The 22,659-nt window shown below is 39.1% G+C and overlaps 1 protein-coding gene across 2 annotated transcripts in view; it reads right to left on the reverse strand.

Annotated features, from left to right (window-relative positions):
• LOC126246112 (progestin and adipoQ receptor family member 3-like) overlaps positions 1–22,659 on the reverse strand; it is a 199,419-nt gene that overhangs the window by 19,022 nt on the left and 157,738 nt on the right. For both annotated transcript variants that reach the window (XM_049948370.1, XM_049948371.1), the window contains 2 exons: positions 11,633–11,829; positions 6,188–6,344 (listed from right to left, as the gene is read on the reverse strand). In XM_049948370.1, coding sequence (XP_049804327.1) covers positions 6,188–6,344; positions 11,633–11,829 — 354 coding nt within the window. The remainder of the gene's footprint in view (positions 1–6,187; positions 6,345–11,632; positions 11,830–22,659) is intronic.

Raw genomic sequence — 22,659 nt, forward strand, 5'->3', positions numbered from 1 at the left:
TAAAGGAAAACTTCTAAAAACTATAGGAAATATCTGCATGCAGGATTATAGCACATAAAGCTCCCACATGAAAAGCTCTGAATCAAAGCAGATTATATAACCTCATGTTGTTTCTTAGTAAATGAGACAGTTCATAATTTGATGTATGTCAGTCAGTATTTTCAGCCAAATTCTAACTAAACTTCTACTTCTGCAAATTAATCAAGTGACACTGTATCATCCTGCAAGATTATAAGCACACAATCAAACACTTCTAGCCTTCTATGGAAAAAAAATTGAGACAAACTGTATGGAGAAACATTCTGCAGCCTTGTAATTTCAGATCATCTTGTTTTCCTTTGTTTGTAGCCTCTTATTAACAAGATGTGCTAAGTAATTTATTAGTAATGATCACTCTGATGACAGAACATTATTTATAACACCTCTCACCTGTAGCTGCTTGATTTGCACTGTGTAGGGGCATATAATACAGCATGTTCATATTAACTTTCAAACTACCATTCTTTTTCTATATTTATGTACAAATAAACACACAGCTCCACAGCGGCAATGACACTGATTGTTTATGAGAGGTTGACCAGGCTGACAGTAGTAGTGATAATGGGAATGAAGATACGGAGGGGAAGAGGTACGGGCCTATGAAGAGCTCGGGGGAGTGATGTGGGTACTGGGAGATTGGTACAGGAGAAGACAAGTGGCTTTTAGCAGCAGTGGTAAGATGTGGACTGAAGCAGCACATGTTCACAAACCAAAGAGGGAGGGGCCAGGAGGATATGTAGAAGGTTGAATATTGGGGAGGAATGGTGTGGGAAATGACAAGGAAAAGGGAGGGTAAAGGTAAGAGGATGATGAAGTTCAGTACATTAAGAGCAGCGTGAGAGGATGATAATGATATGGGCACTGACGTAGCCATTCAACTCTTTGGTACGGATTTGCAGCGTGTCCAGCAACTGGGTGGTCAAGTTTTGTGGTTAACAACAGTTTGGCAGTAGACATTTATTCGGGAAGGCAGGTAATTAGCTGTCAGTCCTCATAGAATGCAGCAATGTAATTGCAGCACAACTAGTATGTAACAAGGATGGTTTCCCATTTGGGCCTATATTTTACAGAATACGAAATGTCTATGACTGGACTGCAATAGGAGGTAGTAGGTGGGTGTATAGTACAGGTCTTGCATCTAGGTTCTCCATTTGAGAATGGTGCAGGGCTCAGAGCATCGTATAGGTTATTGCATAGGTTGGGTGGGCAACAACCTTTCTTCTTCCCATCTCTCCTCTCTCCCCTCCCCCTGCCCCAAAACTCCTGTCAAATTTAGCACCACTCTCAGTCACTATCATCACAGCTGCAGGTGAAGCATTTGGGTGTCTGTGTGACTGTGTGTATGAGTGTGTAATCTTACATTAAAATAAGAGTAATCACTCAAAACCAAATAACGTTCTTGGGTGTTACTTGTGTCTGTGTATCATATTAATCAGATACAGGTGAATGGTGGCCTTTCCTAACTTCTGTTTGCAGTGCCTACCATGAAAATTATGTTCTGTTTGCAAATTATGTTAATGTAATAAACAAGAAGTAAATGACATGTTCTCATTTATAATTACATAAGAGACACTCTGCTAATTTAACCACAAGTCACTCATGGGGGAAAACAATAATAATATTGATCATCTCTAACAGCATTGTTTTGAAAATCCCGTTAACCTTATTGAAGTTTCAACATGAATTCAGTATCACGTACTATTGTTTCAACTTTACACACAATTCTTTCTTTCTTATTGTGTTTATTGTTTCTATATAAAGAATAAAAAGTCTCAAACAAAAGAAAGAAAGGAACTAAAAGTAACTATTAATTACATGAAATAGTACCATAAGAAAGAATAAAGCATGCCTTCCAATGCTGCATGACATATTCTGTTGCAGGCTGTTGCAATTATAATGTAACAAAAGACAAGGATCTGATTGTTTTTGTGGTACATAACAACCTTATATTAACTTAGCCTATTAATATATTACTAACTTGTTACTTTTTTAGTGAAATTATAATGAGATTTCACTTACTTACAGCAATTCAAATTAAGAATTAGCTTACAATTTTATTTATTATAACATAATAATTCAGGCTGCTTATAAAAGGCATACAAAAATGTAATTGTTGTTCCACTTTAGGCAGCTTATTAAGCTATTAACCCCTTGTTTTATGCTGAAATGAGGGGAAAGTAGTTCAGAAAAGTTATGGTAAAGTACATTATGCCATATTTCATTTTTGAGTGATGGTACCTTTGTGAAAATTCTGTTTGGGCCCTGTATCATGAGTGTGAGTTTCACAGTTTGTTTGGTGAGGATTTCTGTTTTTTGCTGGAATACTAGCAGTGAGTACATGTAATATTACGTAGTATAGAGATCCCTAGAACCCTAAAGAAGCCACTGCATTCACTACATCACAATATTACTCCTTGAGGAGCCTGGAAATAGAAATATCCAAAGCATGACAATTTTACTTGCCTATCTGTAAAGCTCTTTACACAAAATATACTGAATAATGTTTGTCCATCGATTGATCAATAAATTATTCCATTCTGATGCATATGAATTTGATATGTGAGTTACACCTTTTTTAATCAGTCCCCATTTCAGACACACGTGGGTTATTAGTCACTGTATGCAACTGCATAAGATTTGAAATAAAGTAGCTGTAAATTAAATGTAGTGAAATCATTTGTCCATTTAATTTATGTTATTTCAGTCTTGTATTTTCTTGTATTTCAATCTTGTATTTTCTTGTATTTCAGTCTTGTATTTTCTTGTATCATTATTACAAATTGCAAATTCTTTTGATTAGAATAGCATAAATTATTAAAGCATGGAAAATGCCTACCTATCTGATAAACAGTGTTCTTGAGCTACCTCTGTAATCTGTTTTACATTTTTTGGGAAACAGAAAACTCGTAAGTTTATTTCACATATACCTTTCTTTTAACATAATTATGAAAAGGAAAGTTGCTACTCACCATATAGTGGAGATGCTGAGTCGCAGATAGGTACAACAAAACGATTGTCATTAAGACCTTCTCCAACAACACACACAAATGCAAGTGTGTGTGTGTGTGTGTGTGTGTGTGTGTGTGTGTGTGTGTGTGTGTGTGTGTCTACGTTTATTGTTGATGAAGGCCTAAATGGCTCAAAGCTTAATTTGTGACAGTCTTTTTGTTGTTCCTATCTGCAACTCAGCATCTCCACTATATGGTGAGTAGCAACTTTCCTTTTCATAATATTGTTACATTCCATCCTGGATTTCCCATTGTTTGGTTTATACTTTTCTTTTAAACTGAAGATATAACTTAAACATAATCTTATCTCTAATAACCTAATCAATAGTTAAATTAATTTTGCAGAATGAATCAGTTGGTTAGACTGTGCGATATGATAGTTTTGTGGATCATTTCAGCTATCCTTGTAGATGGGTGTAATTTATACTTTCTTCCAGTCAGAGGGCATACATTTTTGTTCCAGGGACGTTTGTATATAATGGTTAAAATTAGAGCTAATGCAGCTGCAAATTCTGTACAGAGCCTCTGAAGCCTTGTACAATTTGTGTGATTTCAGATATTTCTCAATGCCACTGACACTAACATCTATATCACGTATCTTTGACATGGTGAAAGAATTAAACTGGGGCTGTAGTTCTGTATTTTCCTTTGTAAAGGAACTTACGAAAACCAAGATCACCATTTCTGCTTTTGCTCTAGTACCCTCAATTTCTCCACTCAGGATGCAAACAATAATTGTTTACAACATACCACAGTGGTGTAGGTCAAGTCGAGATGAACAAATTGATACAGGACACTTGTGCTTTATCATACCAAGGAAATGCCTCAAATTGACCTACAAAAGCCACCTAAGCTGAAGTGCACAACAGATGCTTGAGATTTTGGCTAAAATTGCCCTTGAATATTAAAGGAAACTTTAACAGCATAAAATCAACAATTGGTCTTAAATCACTTTGTTTGTCTGGCCATCTTACTACAAAACTACTGTGCTTTTAAGGGTTAGGTTTGGATCAAATTGGTAATGTAATTAGTTTTTATGTAACAAACAACAGTCCTCTTTCTTCTTTTTGTCCCAATATCCTCAACAGTAAGTTTAAACTAATAAAGTTAAGAGAATGAGAGTACATTGAAAATATTGCATGGTGTAGGTGCACTTTAGTTAAGGTGACTTTTGTAGATAAAAGTCAAGTTGTTCATTTCGACTTCCCCTACTCCAGTGCGGTACATTGTAAACAATTACTGTTTATAACCCACAGAAATCTATACAGATATTACTTATAGCCGGCCGCGGTGGTCTCGCGGTTCTAGGCGCGCAGTCCGGAACCGTGCGACTGCTACGGTCGCAGGTTCGAATCCTGCCTCGGGCATGGATGTGTGTGATGTCCTTAGGTTAGTTAGGTTTAAGTAGTTCTAAGTTCTAGGGGACTTATGACCACAGCAGTTGAGTCCCATAGTGCTCAGAGCCTATTACTTATAATTTCTGTATTTTTGAACATATAACTACTTTTCATGAATTTGAGAACACATTTGTCCATGTTTGCTCTATATAAATATGCAGTTAATTTATAACTACTTATTCTAAGATTTCTTACCTCTGAGATTATATGGTGATCATAAAGACAAATGACATCAATTTCTTTCTAATTCCTGGGATCTCCTAAGCAAACAAACAATCCATTTACTTTATTTCCTTCTAATATTCTGACTGCACTGATCTGATTTCCCCTACAGGAGCTGTCTTCAAAAAAATTCTGAAACTTTGTCCACAAAATTTTTCTACACTTACATTTTACTTAATGTGCAAAGTCTCCTTCCAAATATTCTCCACCACAGCTGATACACCACTCCCAAAACCATTTCCATATCTGGAAGAGGTCTTGGTATGATTCTTGCTGGATCGTCTGTGAATTTTCTTTTACCTCGTCTGTCATTGCAAATCTGCCGCTTTCAACAAGGTTAAATTAAAAAATTAAAAAAAGTAAATTTAAAAATAAAAAAAAGTACGCGGCCAGATCTGGAGAGTACAGAGGATGAGGCAGCACAGTGATATCACTTTCTGTGAAATAGTCACACACGAGCAGGGATGAATGTGTGAGTGCGTTATCCTGATGCAAGACCCGTGAATTGTCTCACTACATTTCAGTCTCTTTCCTTCTCACATTTTCTTGCAGGCATCACAACATGTCCTGATGGTACCATCAATTAACAGTTTGTCCCTGTGGCACAAATTCATGAGGAGCTAATCCCTCAAAGTCAAAGAAAACTAACAGCATGGCTCTGACATTTGATCTGACCTGGCAAGCTTCTTTGGGTCTTGGAGAGCCTTTCCTGACCCAATGTGAAGAATGAACCTTGGTTTCAACATCATAACCATAGACCCACATCTCATCATCAGTTACGGCTCTTTTAAGAAACATCTCATTTTCATTTAGGCAATCCTGTGTCAGGATTTCATGACATGATCCAACTGAAATATCACATTCTTCTGTGATATCTTGGACAGTTGGTCTTGGATTGACACGCACAATTTCACTGACATTCCTGACATGAGCATCGTCGATAGAAGTTGAAGAGCGTACTGAATGAGGGTCATCTTTAACTTCTGTCTGGCCATTTTTAGCCATGTGAGCCATTTGTAACACCGAGTACAGCTTAAGCACTCATCACTGTAGGCTTCTTGCATCATTTGGCGTGTCTCTGTAAAGGTTTCCTTGAGTTTCACACAAAATTTAATGCAGATGCATTGCTCCTCTAACTCTGTCATATCGAAATTCGCAAACTGTGCGACACAACATTCTACTCAATACAGCACTGAACAATAACTAATAGACACATAACAATGAAAGTTCTGGCAGTTATACATTAAACGCATGGGTGTGCATGGAAGCAAACTGCATTTCACTCCAACACCCAAATGGCGCAAAATTATGAATGTTCCAGAATTTTTTGAACAGACTTTGTACTCTTATGAGATGAATAATAGTCTGTCATTTAATCATCTACAATACTGTCTATATTTAACATGTAACAGTTGTCTTGCCACACACCAATAACTAAAGGCACTTAAAGGCACTTGCCTTTGTGTGCTCCCCCCCAGATCTGCTGACATATGTTACCATATTAAATAATGTTTGAAATACCTGAAAGCATCCAAGAAGAATTCCTACAATGAATTTGTCTGCGAATGATGCATGGATGTTAAGGAGAACTAAATCATATAGTGTCAGTCCTAAGAATAACATCCATCCAAATATGTGACTCCAAATGTTTATTGTCTCATTTGTCCACCAAAACACACTGAAAAAGAAAAATATTAAAATAAAATCTTTATTTTAAAAGATAACATAATAAAAATACAGCATAAAATGCAAATTCCAAAATCTTTATTTTAAAAAATTAACATAATAAAAATAGAGCATAAAATGCAAGTGCAAGGTAATGTAAATACGAATGTCTACAGAAAAGTACCGTAGTTAAGCCGTGGTCACAGTGGCATCAACAATGGTTACCATGTCTTCACCAGAGGTTGTCCCATAACATCAGTCGACAGCTTGGTCTCAGTAAGTGAGCTATTCCTCAGTTTTTTAAATTATTATTTACGTTTTTTGGGGGTGGGTCACAGTGGTTACAACCTATTCTAACCCCTTTGAGTGTGATGGATGCCATGGTGCCTCTGTGCTTGGAGGCAAGTGTTGCATTACTGGTTTTGCTATTAACCCTACAGCAGGTGTACCTATGGATAAAATGTGCCAACCACAAATAACAGTCTTGTACTGTTCCACTGATGGTTTACAACTGCAAGAACACACCTATTCCTTTATTATTGCTTCAACTAAAACAGTACTGAGTTGTGCTGTCATATATCCAAGTCACTGGCAGCAATATAAAATAAATGAGCTATGTGAGAAAAAAATTCATGATCCATGCAAGAAAATGAGCCAGATTCCAAGCTAGCAGCACAATCCAACAATGAGGCAGTTGCCTATGAGATAATTAGCAATTGGATAAGTGACTGTCTGGGATCTGATGCAACTGCGCTGTGTAACACATTGAGTGGGTCATTACTGTGCGGGTACATTTGTACGTGGCAACAGAATAACATGACAGTTTATTTTATTACTGTTTATGTGCAGTCACAATATGTCACACAGCCACTACACATTAAAAACCTGCACCATTGTGCGGCATACATGGTTGAGCAACTTGTTGGCAGTGCTGCACCAAGTGCATCACAACATAGGTGCCAGCGAGTGAACTTTTGCTGAAAAGATAGCAGTATGAGGGGATCTGCTTTTGGATGGTGAATGAGTATCTACCAGGGCTAGAGCTCAGTCGTGGAAGTGGCCGTTGGATTAACTGCATGCCATGGCTGCAGTGGTGGATGGAAAAACACAAGAAAGAGGGTGATGGCTGGAAACCTGCGATACGACGGGACTGGGAGCAGTTTGCCTCAGGGCTATTTGGCTGGCTGTTACTGTAGCAGAATCAGGAGACAACAGAATTGCCCGTGTGAGTGTGTTACTAGACAGTGCTGTTCTCTAGTGTTGGAGGTCTGCAGATGTTATTAAGTGGTGTGCACTGCTGTGTGTACTGTGCGATTTCACCTGTTAAGCACACATTATAAAGCCAGTATTTGCCCTCTAACTGTGCTTCATATCTGTCAGTTCCAGATTCTCTAAGTTTTTCAGATGCATATTGTTTGGCCACTGGAATTTACGTCATTTGATTTTTTATTATGTTCTATGCAATCAAACCACTCCTTATTTAACTGTCGTTCTGCAGGTGATGCTTATTTGGATTGTATATTTGTTATAAAAATTCTCTTAAAGATTGAAAGTAGAATCTGCTCCTTATACAATGGTTTTGTGTGTAACCTTTAATATGTATGTATTTTATGTCAATTTTCTTTGTTATGAAGTAACACTGATACTTTACTTGTTTTACTGTAGTGGAACTTCATACTATTGCATTAGTATTTTGGTGTTGCATAAATTCTTGTTGAGTACCTACAAAGCTGATTTGCTTGCCCTTACTATAACAGTTTTGGTCTTAAATAAAGCAAGCAAAGTTTAAGAGAAGCCTACAGGATTTATTGCTGGCCAACTCCTTCTACTGCACTGACGACTTAGTCAAATTAACTGATATGTATTCGTCACTAATAACACCAAATAATGTGAATATCAGTATAATCTGACTTCTGTACAAATTCAATGGGATAATGTGATTAGTTTAAATATGTGTTGTAAAATAATTTTCCTATTTGATGATGCATAGCTACAACAGCCTAAGAATTATCATATGTACCTCGCTGTATTGAACATTTACTTGTTTTGTGACATTAAATTTTAAATGAAAATATGTTTAAGATTTGTTGACTTATTCCACATCCATGATGAACATTTCAGTTTTCTGAGGGTCTTGCACTGAGGGTTGAACACTGCGACCATGACTTTGTCTACTGATGCCATGATCTTGAACTTTTTTGGCATTGGTGATCCTTTTTGGCTGAGCTCCACTGGTGCTCTCTTGTTGTTGGGACAAAATGCTGAAACCTGCTTTCATCACCTGTCACCCCCCTTCCCCACTCAAAACAAATGCAAAAGCAATTGTTGACAGATGTCCAATCTTCTCTGTTGTGAGCATTCAAGACACCCACAGTTTTTTGTACTGCTCTTCTTGAACGATGGCCGTACACATTTCCGCGATATACCGTCCTTACCTGAGAGATGTTGCTGTTTTTTCAAATGATTTTCTCTGATTATTTCATCAACCTAATTGCAACAAGTCTCGTTAGTTGCTAACATGGTCATCCACTCCGAGCTCTTTCACACATGTTGAGGTTAGCACCACCATTATCCTAATTATGAGCACGAACTACCCAATGTTGCACATTACTGTTGTCGATACAGCCCTCAACCCTCACCATACAAGCTTTCATTCTTTTATGGATTTCAATCAGAGGCACATTTTCTGTGCTCAGAAACTCAATTAAAGCAAGTTGTTTCTCATGCTCCAACATAGTTAAGTTACGCATGGCCATGTTACACACTACAATTTGGAGACCTCCAGCAGCCGAGGGTTGCAATTTACATCAGCAAAATGGTAATGTCAACTGAGTAATGTGCATGACTATAATACCTCAGCTGATATTGAGAAACGAATGAAAAATCTGGAGGCATTAATTTTCAGCACACAATCATACTTGTCATTGTCACGATGCTGCAAACTCCATCTATCTTGCACTAAACTTAAAATTTTCACACAATCCACGTTTTGTGTATGGGAACATCATCCGATTACACCAAAGAAAATCAACTGGTTTGAATTGTGCTGACTTTCATCCGAAGTCTGTGCAACTGGTCAATGAAATCAGTTGCGTGAAGACTGTGCACCTCCTGGCATACTGATTTGAAAAAGATCTCATTTCTTCAGTCAATATCAGTTGTCAATGGATTGCCCTGTCTGTGCCACTGTGACTGCAGTCTATTAGTAAAACAAAAGTGTCCATCTAACCTGGGAGATATGAAAGAAGTTTGAAACTAGACAATCAACTTTTTCACAATGTGTGTGATGATACAGAAGTCATTAGTACACAATAAAATGCATTATTCTGTAAATACCTTGCTATATAGTATTTAACATTTTATTTTCAGTGGGCAGTTTCAACTGACATCAAATTAGAAATGCTTATTTGGTTATACAGAACAACAAACGAATATTCTTGTCAGTTCTCATAAATGATTACCAGCAATATGATGAGCAGTATTTGAATTTGTAGTATTTAGATACGGCTTTCATAACCAAATATTGTAGAGCAACAGTTTTTCCAACGACTGATGTGCATTTCGGTGGTTGAGTAATGCTGAATTGGATCTCTGGAAAACTGCTAACAACAGTAATGACACCCACTTATCATTCAATGACTGGACCTAACAATATCAGACCTGATACACCCACAAAATAAAAATATGCACATCAAATTTTGAGTTCTTTAAGCTAAAAAATGGTTCAGCATGAGTAAAGGCAAACAGAAAACAAACAAGGTACATGAAAAGTCTAGATAAGGATAAAAATGTCACTTAAAATCCTGGGCCAGAAGTTGATAGGTCATTCTTTCCATTTTTTACTACCACAGTAATGTGTTGAAATCTGGTAACATATAACCTCCAACAAACACATAATTTGAGTTTAGCAACAGTTACTGTATACAGGACACATCATAATTAATATAGTAATTACAAATGACTACAGCTATTTAATGCATAGTAATATACCAATAAGAATTAAAGAGAATGAAAAGAAAGTTCAAAAGCTTTTTACGTATTTCATGGTTGTTCAGTATGACTCTCTGAGATCACATCGGCAACACCAAAGTGATAATCAGTTTCACGCCACACATTCTGAACAATACACGCTTATTTTGAGTTCTGGAACTGTTTTTAGCAAAGGAGGCACATATATGAGGTTTCCCGCATAATCCTACAAAAAGGAATCATATGGTGTCAGGTTCAAAGATCTGTGCAGCTAGGAACAGAACACAGTGTCATCATGCCCACTGCAATTCGTCCAATGGTTTTGAGATGTTGATTTGAAAATTCACTGCACTTGTGAACAATCAAAATCTTAAACTTTCTTTTAAGTTGTCTAGAATTCTTATTGGTGCATCACTAGGTTACAATGATTGGTAAAGCATTCCATTTGAATTGCCCTGTACTCTTGAAACCATATTAAACACTAGAATCCCAAGTAAAGAATAATTAGAAACAAAAGAAAGTGGAAAAAAGGATGTGATCGATCAGTGCAATTGACAATCAAGCTGGTCCCACAAATGAGAATTGTCCTATCTGTATAGGAACTTGGTACTACTGCTTTGAACAGCCACATCTTTCAAAGATAATAAAAAGTAATGCACTAAACTCAGAATGATTCAACCGTTTTGCCCATTCACTGTGAGTAGAGTAGTCTCTTACTGAAATTTACAGCATAATTTCACAAAGTGCAACCACATGGACAACTTTTTACAAATGCAGATAATGCACATATATATCAAGTTGCTATGAAATGGCTGTGGGGTCTCAGGATTTAAATCCTATTGCAGCATCTTTGTGATGGAGTAGAGAGATGGACTTCAGCCTACAACTTATATGAAGTGCTATTCCTAGACTCTACACAACTCTTTCTCAGGAACACGATCAACCACCAACAAAGATTTGGGCCCAAGTCACAAAGGGCATTACACACCACTGCCTACCACATTTGATGGCTAGGAGTAACCACATACGCTATCAACTGAAGAAGGTGTTTTTAATGGATATGTTGATTCCAGAGTTTTTCTGATTACAGTATTTCACTACCGTTATACGCCAAATGTCTTCTAGTTAAGCTTTGCCTGGTTCTGTGAACCTCTGACATCCCGTTCATGAAAATGTTTTCACTTCTTCATTGTGCAAACTGCTTTATACTAGTTCACTTCAGATTCCATCAATTAACACAGATTGGTAAGGCGACGAAAAAAGTGTTATATACTATAGTTAACAACTATTGTTTTGTTACAAATAAATCAACTTAAAGATGCTACCACATACCTCTCCAGGCACATCTTCGTTGTAAGATATCCACGATAACCAGTCCGGATATAAGGGTTAAACTTAAGGTATGAAGGGGCATCATTAAAGTTGAGCAGTGAATAACTAGAATGATCCAGTCTATCACACTCATCTTTCTCACATCCTGCACTGCAGCCATTATCACAGACTGAGTTCGTAATGGAACCATTTCTGATCTGTAAAAAGAAGGAAAAAAAGAACAATCATTTTTCATATCCGAAAAAAAAGTTTGACTTCTAAATAAGTAAATATTATTTCTTGACAATATAACTGTGGAAAGTCAAACAAGACAACAAACAAGTCTGGTACAAAATATTTACATGAATAAATATGACAACAATGTTTTTGAAAATTTGAGCACCAAGAATGAAATTTTTTTAATCACTGTTCAAATGTAGACTACAAAACAAAAAGATACAGCAAACACAGAACAGACTTATAGGCACATAATTGTACTGAATAAAAGGATACCTTTGTGCTCTACTGTTTCCTAGACACGATAGCTACTGATGAGATCTGAATAAAAACTGAACTGGAAACTGAATATAAAGTTCTCGAGTTTCCAGCCACATCAAGTGATTAAAATTACACGAGCTTTCGGCCAAGCACCCCTTGGCCATTGTCAATGATATGATTGCCAGTGTGCTGCTGATACATCATTATATACACCAGCTGCTGGCTGTGACATCACTGGTACTATCAGCATTGCCAAAACCCAAGCGGTACTTGTTGGTCACTCTAAGCTCATTAGCCCAAAACATCGGGAATCTGTACCACCTCTTATCCTAAATGGAACAAATATTAACTTCTCTCCCTCAGCAAAGAGTTGGGGAGTAATAATAGATGAAAATCTAAATTGGACAGAGCACGTAACTGCAGTGTGCAAAAAAGCATCAGCATCTCTTCATGTCCTACAAAAATATAAAAAACTCTTCCCTTTCGATCTGAAAAAGAAATTAGTACAAACGCTTATACTCCCAATCATTGACTACAGCGATTTTATCCTACAAGGCCTCTCTCAGGAAAATTCCCGACGTCAAGAACTGGTCGTGAATGCCTGCGTCCGATATATCTGTGACGTTCGACTTTTTGATCACATTTCACCAGCATATGCATAATTGTCCTAGCTGCGTGCAGACAAACACAGAGATTTCCATACACTCTGTCTCATCTACTGCCTTATAAAAGTACACTGTCCCTCACATCTCTCCTCGCCCCTAACGCTCATGTCAGAACAACATGACAGAAACACACGTTCCTGTTATAATAAAATCCTCTCCATTCCACTGCATCGCTCAGTCACCTTCTCCAAGTCCTTTACAGTAGCGGCAACCCGACTCTGGAATAACCTCCCTCGTTATGTTAGAGAACTTAAAAACATGTCCGGCTTCAAAAAACAGTTAATGACGTATCTACTTAAGCAACAGTAATGCCTTCCTCTGTACATGAATGCACTTCACCTCATTACTTCCCTCTTTCCCCCTCCTTAAATCTCCCTTCCCAAAAACTCGCCATACTAGTAAACATCTACTTTACACACCAAGATATTATGTACATCTGCACAAACCTTCATCACCGTTGCCAATCCTTCTCATGTTTGTCATTATTATTCGATTTTTTTTTACTGTTATTACTATTGCTTTTATCATAATCTGTATGTATAGCACCTGTTGTAAAAATACTGCCGCATTTACTTTATTAGGTCTTAGTCGCTACTCTTTATTCATATTGCCACTAGAGTAAGCTAATTTTCTCATTTAAATTATGGTCATGATGTAACTCTGATGTGTGAAATGCTGCATGTGTGGAACACTGGTCCGATGTAAGAGAGGGCCTGATGGCCCTAATCTGATCAGGTTAAATAAATAAATAATAAATATATAGGTATACACTGACTCGACACACGATGCGCTCACCTCAACCACAAAATTGCTGGATCCAATGCCACACTGAGCTGCAGGTCACCATCTCTGTCAAAGGTCATGATCAGTGATTTTTATTTCAATAGCTTCTTTAAGCACGCAATCCCAGAAACTGTTAGCGTGAGCCACGACAGAGGTGTTATCAAAACTAATATGATGAGCGTTTTCTAAAGCATGCTCAGCTACAGCAGATTCCTCGGAGTAGGTGATAAAATCTCTTATGCTCCTTCCTGTGTTATTCTATAGTGCACATTGTTTGTCCAGTGTAAGATTGGACACACTCACATGGTACCTTGTTGACCTCCAGGTGCTCTTGACATGGCCAAGGAGTGCTCAACTGAAATTTCATGCAATTTCAATCACTTGACATGGTTAGAAACCCAAAAACTTCTTATTCAATATCATCGCTGCAAGACTCTGCTTCTTACATCAAGTAGGCAAGATTGTTAATAATATTGAAGGCAAACTGCCACCCCTGTCATTCAACTAGTAGGATACCCATGAGCAGAAACATTACTGTCACATATTTCATTAAAATAAATATATGTAAATCATTAGCTACAACATATGTGACAATCAAAGAGACCAAAGGTAAGACAGTTGTTTAACCGTGAAAATATCGCTAACCAGTATGCCATCAACTGTGTTCATATGTAACAGTTAATACCATGTGCCAGCATAAACCTCAATGTGTTACACAGATTCATATAAAAGTATCAAACAGCAAATTTTTTACCAATGGTTTAACGGTGTTCCAACATTTTTGTTCATAAATGTGTGACATATTATTTTGTGTTGTATAGTACATTATGGTATCCTTTGTTCCTTTCACAGACAAAGCAAGTGAAGAATTGACTGTCGATGTACCCGATTAAGAATTATTAGTCTGATTTTACCTCCACAATCCTGTAGAAGCTGTATGTACATAATAAGAATATTCATAGAGGTCAATGTGAAAATGAATTTTGTTAACAGATTTTCTGGTGATTTTAGGAGACTTTCATTGCAGTCTGCCAGTCCAGATTTTTTAACTTCTGTGAGTTAAGCAAGCCCATAACAAGAAATTAAGCTGCTTCTGCCACACTGGATGTGTGTAAATACTATGAAAGTGCAACTAGCAATGCATATCCCTAAAAACCGTCTTTGATTATTATTGCAATTTTTTTATCGGAAGACATTTCCTCATAGATAAATGCATCATGTGATAAAACCGATTTGTCCTGTTATCGAAGATATCGGATTTGTCACCAGTAAATGTAGGCTAATACACTCTATTACAGGTGGTTTCCTTAACATTCCATTTTATTTCTGAAAGAAAATTTGTAGCACTTTCACTAGTATGTTTTTGATCATCCATGACTTAGGACATTATATAATTTTTTCAGTCTGTGTGGAAGGGGGGGGGGGGAGGTGAGAGAAGGAGAGCAGGAACAGGGAGGGGCTGAAACCCTCCTCTTTGAGAAGACTAGGGTGTATTTTTATTAATGAACTGAAGATTTCAGTCTTCTGTAGACCTGTCTGACAACCATTAGAAGGCACCACTCGTTTCTTTAAATCTGCTGTTTTTGTCATACTTGCCCAAACAATAATTGCTAAAGTGGATTTTAATTTAATTCCTTGATGGCAGCAAATACACCATCTCATAGTAAATGTTGTTTGCTCCTGCATTAAGTATTTGGATTTATTCCTGTGGATTCATTTGCTGTCAATTTCTGGTTTAAACCAACTTTCAATATCCCTTATTACTGTATGAGAGCACTGCATCTGGAAACAATTCACCCAGCGAGGTGATGCAGTAGTTAAGTCCCTGGCATCAGATTCAGTAGGCGGGAGGGGGGATTGACATCCCTATCTCACCGCCCAGTTTTAAGCTTTCCGTTACTTCCCTAAAATGCTTAAGGTCAATTTCCTTCCACCGCCTTCCTTATCCGAGTGTGTGCTCTGTCTCTAATGTTGTCATCAATGAGATATTAACCCCTACACTTCCTCCTTGCCTTCTGAATTCAAATCCCCATCCTTTCATTGACTTTCAGCATTGCCATGATTTCATTAAATCCCTTACAGCAATCGTTAGGATGGTTCAATTGAAAAGACCATGGTCGATTTCCTGCCCTGTCAGAAACTCCTTTTCTAATAACCCAGACCTCACCCTTTTACTTTCACTTTGGAAACAGTATTTGCACTCGCATTGCATTCTAAGTTATGTTAGATCACTCGAATTTCAGGTGTAGTAGTCTCTCTCAAGCTGGACCACAGGTTTTTAATTTTGCCTTGGACGCTGTACACCTTCCATCTACAAGATAATGTCTTCTGACGACAGCTGTGCACTGTGGTAATGGTTACACTACCACGTAGTCCTGCTATGGCTCAGTGCAGATAAATACATGAAGAGATAAATGGAATAAAAGATAAACACATGAAGAGATAAATGGAATAAAGGGCTATGAAAAAAATTAAGGTACCTTATAGTTTCTTCCTTGTTCAATTGCTAACATCTTTTGGTAACCTTTCAGTAAGATTTATCGAACATATCCACCTGCAAATTATTCACTGCCATGTGTAATTGGATCTCTACGTTCAGCCTACTGTAGCAGCTAATGTCTAAATTAAGGTGACAAAAGTCATACGATAGCAATATGCACATAACAGATGGTGGTAGTATGGTATACACAAGGTATAAAAGGGCAGTGCATTGATGGAGCTGCCAGTTGCATTCAGGTGATTCGTGTGAAAAGGTTTATGATGTGATTATGGCTGCGCACCAGGAATTAGCAGACTATGAACGTGGAATGGTAGTTCGAGCTAGGTGCATTGGACATTCCATTTCGGAAATCGTTACGGAATTCAGTATTCCGAGACCACTATGTCAAGAGCATGCCGTGAATACCAAATTTTAGGCATTACCTCTCGCCACAAACAACACAGCGGCTGACGGTCTTTACTTAACGACTGAGAACAGCAACGCTTGCGTAAAGTTGTCAGTGCTAACAGACAATCGTGAAATTATGGCAGAAATTAACGTAGGACGTACGATGAACTTATCTGTTAGGACAGTGCGAATAAATTTGACGTTAATCGAGTATAGAAGCAGAAAACCAACGTGGGTGCCTTTGTTAACAGCACAACATCGCCTGCTGCACCTCTTCTGGGCTCATGACCACATCAGTTGGATCCTAAACGACTGGAAAACCGTGACCTGGTCACATGGGTGGGATTACAGTTGGTAAGAGCTGATGGTACGGTTTGAGTGTGCTGCAGACACCACAGAGCCATAAAGCCAAGTTGTCAACAAGGCGCTGTGCAAGCTGTGGTTGGTACATAATGGTGTGGGCTGTGTTTACATGCAATAGATTGGGTCCTCTGGTCCAAGTGAACTGATCATTGACTGGAAATGGCTATGTTCGGCTACTTCGAGACCATTTGCAGCCATCCATGGACTATCAAGAGGTCAGTTCGTGCACAAACTCCTGCACCGGCAGCACTTTCGTAGCTATCGACGGCTATACAGGCAATAAGGCTCAAAATTTCTGCAGGGGACTTCCAACGACTTGCTGCATCTATGTCATGTCGAACTGCTGCACAACGTCGGACAAAACGAGACCCAACAAGATATTAGGAGATATCCCATGACTTCTGTGACCTCTGAGTGTCATTATGCATCATGAACGAGAGCAGTGAGCACTCACAAATTAAAATTCATACTATGCTGAATGCTTCTTCTATAAGCAACATAGAGTCAAACGTCTAGCTCAATAGTGCAGATTTGCATTTACAGAGCTTTAATTATTCTGTAAATACTGAAAATGTTGAAGAGGATGAGAAAAGAATCAGCGACAGAGAGGTTCTGCTGATATGTGGCTTTTAAGACATTCTGTAATAAAGATTGCAAATTCAGTTTCACATTATGATGCTTTCCAAACAGGTGATGATTATTATGGAGAATATGGTGTCACCTCAAACAACAGTTGCATTCGAACCCAACACAGAAAGCTTGTGTTCCGTTCAATTCGCATATGCGCAAATTAGCTACCTCTATCCAGCTGCCCATGTAATTACTCCATTTCTGATCATGTATTTTCCTCACTATTTCCTGAACATTGCTCCTTATTCTAGTCCAGTATTCGCATAGTTAGCTCAATGCTTTAAATGTGTATTATGTGAATGACAATAATGACTGTTTACAGTGGGTAAGTACTAGCTCGGATGAATAAAGGATCGCGATATCTTATAGAAGAAACCATGATGGCTTCGTTTAAAGTGAGTATGCCCTAACATCAACCTCATAATAATTAAAACGGATTAGCTGTATGTGGACTGAAAACTCAGATCTCTCCAATACGAGTCCAGTGGTTCCGGAATGAATTACGCTGGTGTCAAAATGCCTATTACTGATGTTAAAGGGTAGTACAGACTGCAATGGTATGCTCACTGGAAGAGAACGGAGAAATATAAAGCAGCGTCACAAAAACATTACGTAGGACTAAAAGGGGAAAGTCCACATGAAACGCTAAGTAAACTCATTAAAGACAGTGAAATCAGAGGTGGAGAAACTAAGATGGAACTGGGAAGGTACCATAGGCAAGAAATTGAACAATGACAGAAAGAAACAGCGAACGCACTGCACCTGAGAAACTGAAGTTGGGAAATGATGATGATTATGTTAAGGACGATTTCAACGATTTGGTCACAATTCGATACTGTCCACTGGTATGCAAGTGCATTATTTTCTTCGATACTGTCCACTGGTATGCAAGTGCATTATTTTCAAGTACCGGAAACGATAAAAGAATCTGAATGTTACATATGCAACTGTCAGATGCCAATTTAAAAGCTTCAAAATAGAAAGAGAAAAAAAGTGGAAAATATTGGGGTGAAATTTTACCTACGACAGAGGCGGCGTAGTGTCCTGACGTTGGCAACCTGCTCTGTGGTTGACAAGTTCTTGTATTTACTCTTGTCCGCTCAGCAAATTAATTATCATTGTAAAGCGAACATTTCACAACAAAAAGTTTTCAACTTTACTTCCTGAAAATACATTTCAGTGACCTATCTCCGATTACACTTCGAGTCACATTATGTTTGGAGCTAGGGGTAACAAAATGGTTCAAATGGCTCTGAGCACTATGGGACTCAACTGCTGTGGTCATCAGTCCCCTAGAACTTAGAACTACTTAAACCTAACTAACCTAAGGACATCACACACATCCATGCCCGAGGCAGGATTCGAACCTGCGACCGTAGCAGTCGCACGGTTCCGGACTGCGCGCCTAGAACCGCGAGACCACCGCGGCCGGCTAGGGGTAACAGATTCTATGAATGGTCACTTACTAATTACTGTCAACAGTTTATTTATCACTCACTGTTACTTTTCGTGTTTGTTTAAGCACGGATACAACATAAGGGAATGTGAACGAAATTCTGTAACATCCTTTGCTTATACAAAGCCACAGAGGTTCAAAATGGTTCAAATGGCTCTGAGCACTATGGGACTCAACTGCTGTGGTCATCAGTCCCCTAGAACTTAGAACTACTTAAACCAAACTAACCTAAGGACATCACAGACACCCATGCCCGAGGCAGGATTCGAACCGGCGACCGTAGCAACAGCGCGGCTCCGGACTGGAGCGCCTAGAACCGCACGGCCACCGCGGCCGGCAAAGCCACAGAGGATAAAAATCCATTCTGCAGCAAGATGATGTTTGTGCACGCAGCCCGATAACGTGGTATATGATGTGTCCCACTATACAGGGTGAGTCACCTAACGTTACCGCTGGATATATTTCGTAAACCACATCAAATACTGACGAACCGATTCCACAGACCGAACGTGAGGAGAGGGGCTAGTGTAATTGTTTAATACAAACCATACAAAAATGCACGGAAGTATGTTTTTTAACACAAACCTACGTTTTTGTAAATGGAACCACGTTAGTTTTGTTAGCACATCTGAACATATGAACAAATACGTAATCAGTACCGTTTGTTGCATTGTAAAATGTTAATTACATCCGGAGATATTGTAACCTAAAGTTGACGCTTGAAACCTCCGACGTTCAGTTGCGTGTTGTAACAAACACGGGCCACGGTCGGCGAGCAGCATCTGCAGGGACATGTTTACGATGACGACCGTGTTTACGAGTGTGGCTGTAGTGCACTGTAGTGGTTTGGTCTAGCTGTCGCAGTGTCCGCATGTAGCGCTTGCTGCAATTGTTATTCTGCATTCGTCTCCGCATGCAGACCAACTGTAGTACACCGTGTTACCAGACGTCTGTGATAGTGTAGTGTTGTAGGAACTGTGACCATGGTGTATTCGAACTCTGAAAAGGCGGAGATGATACTCATCTATGGCGAGTGTCGACGAAATGCAGCTGAAGCCTGCAGGGTGTATGCAGAACGGTACCCGGACAGAGAGCATCCAACGTGCCGCCCATTGCAAAACATCTACCGCCAACTGTATGCAACAGGTATGGTCGTAGCACGCAAACGGGTCCGTAACAGGCCCGTCACAGGAGAAGCGGGTGCAGTTGGTGTGTTAGCTGCTGTTGCCATGAACCCACACATGAGTACACGGGACATCGCGAGAGCCGGTGGACTGAGTCAAAGTAGTGTCATGCGCATACTGCATCGTCACCGCTTTCACCCGTTTCATGTGTCGCTACATCAGCAATTACATGGTGATGACTTTAATCATCGAGTGCAATTCTGTCAATGGGAATTAACAGATAATGCGTTGCAGTTCTACCTGTTTACCGATGATGCGGGTTTCACAAACCACGGGGCAGTGAACCTACGGAACATGCATTACTGGTCCGTGGACAATCCTCGCTGGCTCAGATAGGTAGAGCGACAGCGATCGTGGACTGTAAATGTATGGTGCGGATTCATTGGCGACCAACTCATTGGTCCTCACTTCATTGCAGGGGCCCAAACAGCTGCAACATACATCGCGTTTCTACAGAATGGTCTGCCAACGTTGCTCGAAAATGTCCCACTGGAAACGCGTCGACGTATGTGGTATCAGCATGATGGTGCACCTGCACATTCCGCAATTAACACTAGGCTGACCCTTGACAGGATGTTCGACGGGCGTTTCATAGGACGTGGAGGACGCATAAATCGGCCAGCCCGTTCTCGTGATCTTACACCTCTGGACTTCTTTCTGTGGGGTACGTTAAAGGAGAATGTGTACCGTGATGTGCCTACAACCCCAGAGGATATGAAACAACGTATTGTGGCAGCCTGCGGCGACATTACACCAGATGTACTGCGGCATGTACGACATTCATTACGCCAGAGATTGCAATTGTGTGCAGCAAATTATGGCCACCACATTGAACATCTATTGGCCTGACATGTCGGGACACACTCTATTCCACTCCGTAATTGAAAACGGAAACCACGTGTGTACGTGTACCTCACCCCTCATGGTAATGTACATGTGCGTCAGTGAAAAAGACCAATAAAAATGTGTCAGCATTTGGACGTAATGTGCTGTTCCAGTCTCTTCTGTACCTAAGGTCCATCACCGTTCCCTTTGGATCCCTACGTAATTCGGTGCTCTCCGGTACACACGATCGAACAGCGGAGGAGTGGTACTCAAGCGTCAACTTTAGGTTACAATATCTCCGGATGTAATTTAACATTTTACAATGCAACAAACGGCACTGATTACGTATTTGTTTATATGTTCAGATGTGCTAACAAACTAACGGGGTTCCATTTTAAAAAACGTAGGTTTGTGTTAAAAAACATACTTCCGTGCATTTTTGTATGGTTTGTATTAACCAATTACACTAGCCCCTCTCCTCACGTTCGGTCTGTGGAATCGATTCGTCAGTATTTGATGTGGTTTACGAAATATATCCAGCGGTAATGTTAGGTGACTCACCCTGTATACTGTTCTTCCACTTGGTCAATTCGTTTCCGTGAAAGAGCATTTGGATTGTGACGATACAACCTCCAGTCGGCTGCATAAACAATGGAACACAAAAATATGTAAAAGTAACTACGGGAAAAGAGCAAATTCCGTAGTTTTTAAATGTATACGGCAAGTGAACTCTATTCAGATTGTAAGCAGATGGCATGATACAAATTTTACACTAGTTTCTGACTGCAGGCACCTGGAAGAAGCACTAAAGATATAAAGACACCGCATCACTAACAGTAATCACCAAGAGTCAATGGATAAAGCACATAAGTTTTCTGTGGTCGTTGCAAAACCAAGAATGCAATAATGTTACTTGTTACTATATGATAGTATCTTAAGTTTTAAAATGTTGTTTTGTGTGGATCCACTGCCTCCAAATGCTTAATAAAAGAAAACATGGTCCGTTTTATGCAGTAAAAGTAAACGATCTTTTTTTAAATCGTGCGACTGGCAAATTTCGACGACCTGTCATTTTCCGGCAAATGTCGAAATTGTCAAATAATTTTTCACTACACGTCTACTTTTTACGTGTAGCGAAAAATAATTTGATAATTAAGATACGCAATACGTAATATTACACTTGTCCTTGAAAATGATAAGTCGTCGAAATTAGCTAATTGCACGATTTAAACAGATATCGCCTACATTGCAGCCTTTTATAGACCATGTTTTATTTTCTTAACTTGTAGTTGGCAACCCGGTCCAAGTCCCGAATGGTCAAAGTTGGTAGAAGCGGGAAAGCTTCAGCCAGCAGTCTTTTGCTTTTTGACTGCAGCCAACGTTTAGGTACGGTATTTAGCTGACAGTGTTGTATGAGGTAGCCATTGTCGTCTGCTTCGTTGTTGTTTTGCACAACTCTTCTGAATGTTTTCTTGTTTGTAATATGTTACCAAAAAGTGTGATGAGGCAATTCCTGGGGTTTCTCGGGAGACGCTTAAAACGCCTACTGCCAACAGTGTTACGTAGCTATAGCCGTAAAATTATACTGCCTGTGTCTGAACGCTGCGAAACGCAAAGGGAGTGGAAAGAATTTCTCCATCCGATCACTGTCATGATTTCCGTCTTCGTGTAGTTCTTCTTCACTTACATGTGATGTGGCTGCATTAATATAATTTCGTCGACAGTGGGGCTGTACTGTAGTAAGAATGTGTTTCGAA

The sequence above is a fragment of the Schistocerca nitens genome, chromosome 1 (assembly GCF_023898315.1).
Source record: "Schistocerca nitens isolate TAMUIC-IGC-003100 chromosome 1, iqSchNite1.1, whole genome shotgun sequence".
Taxonomy (NCBI): Eukaryota; Metazoa; Arthropoda; class Insecta; order Orthoptera; family Acrididae; genus Schistocerca; species Schistocerca nitens.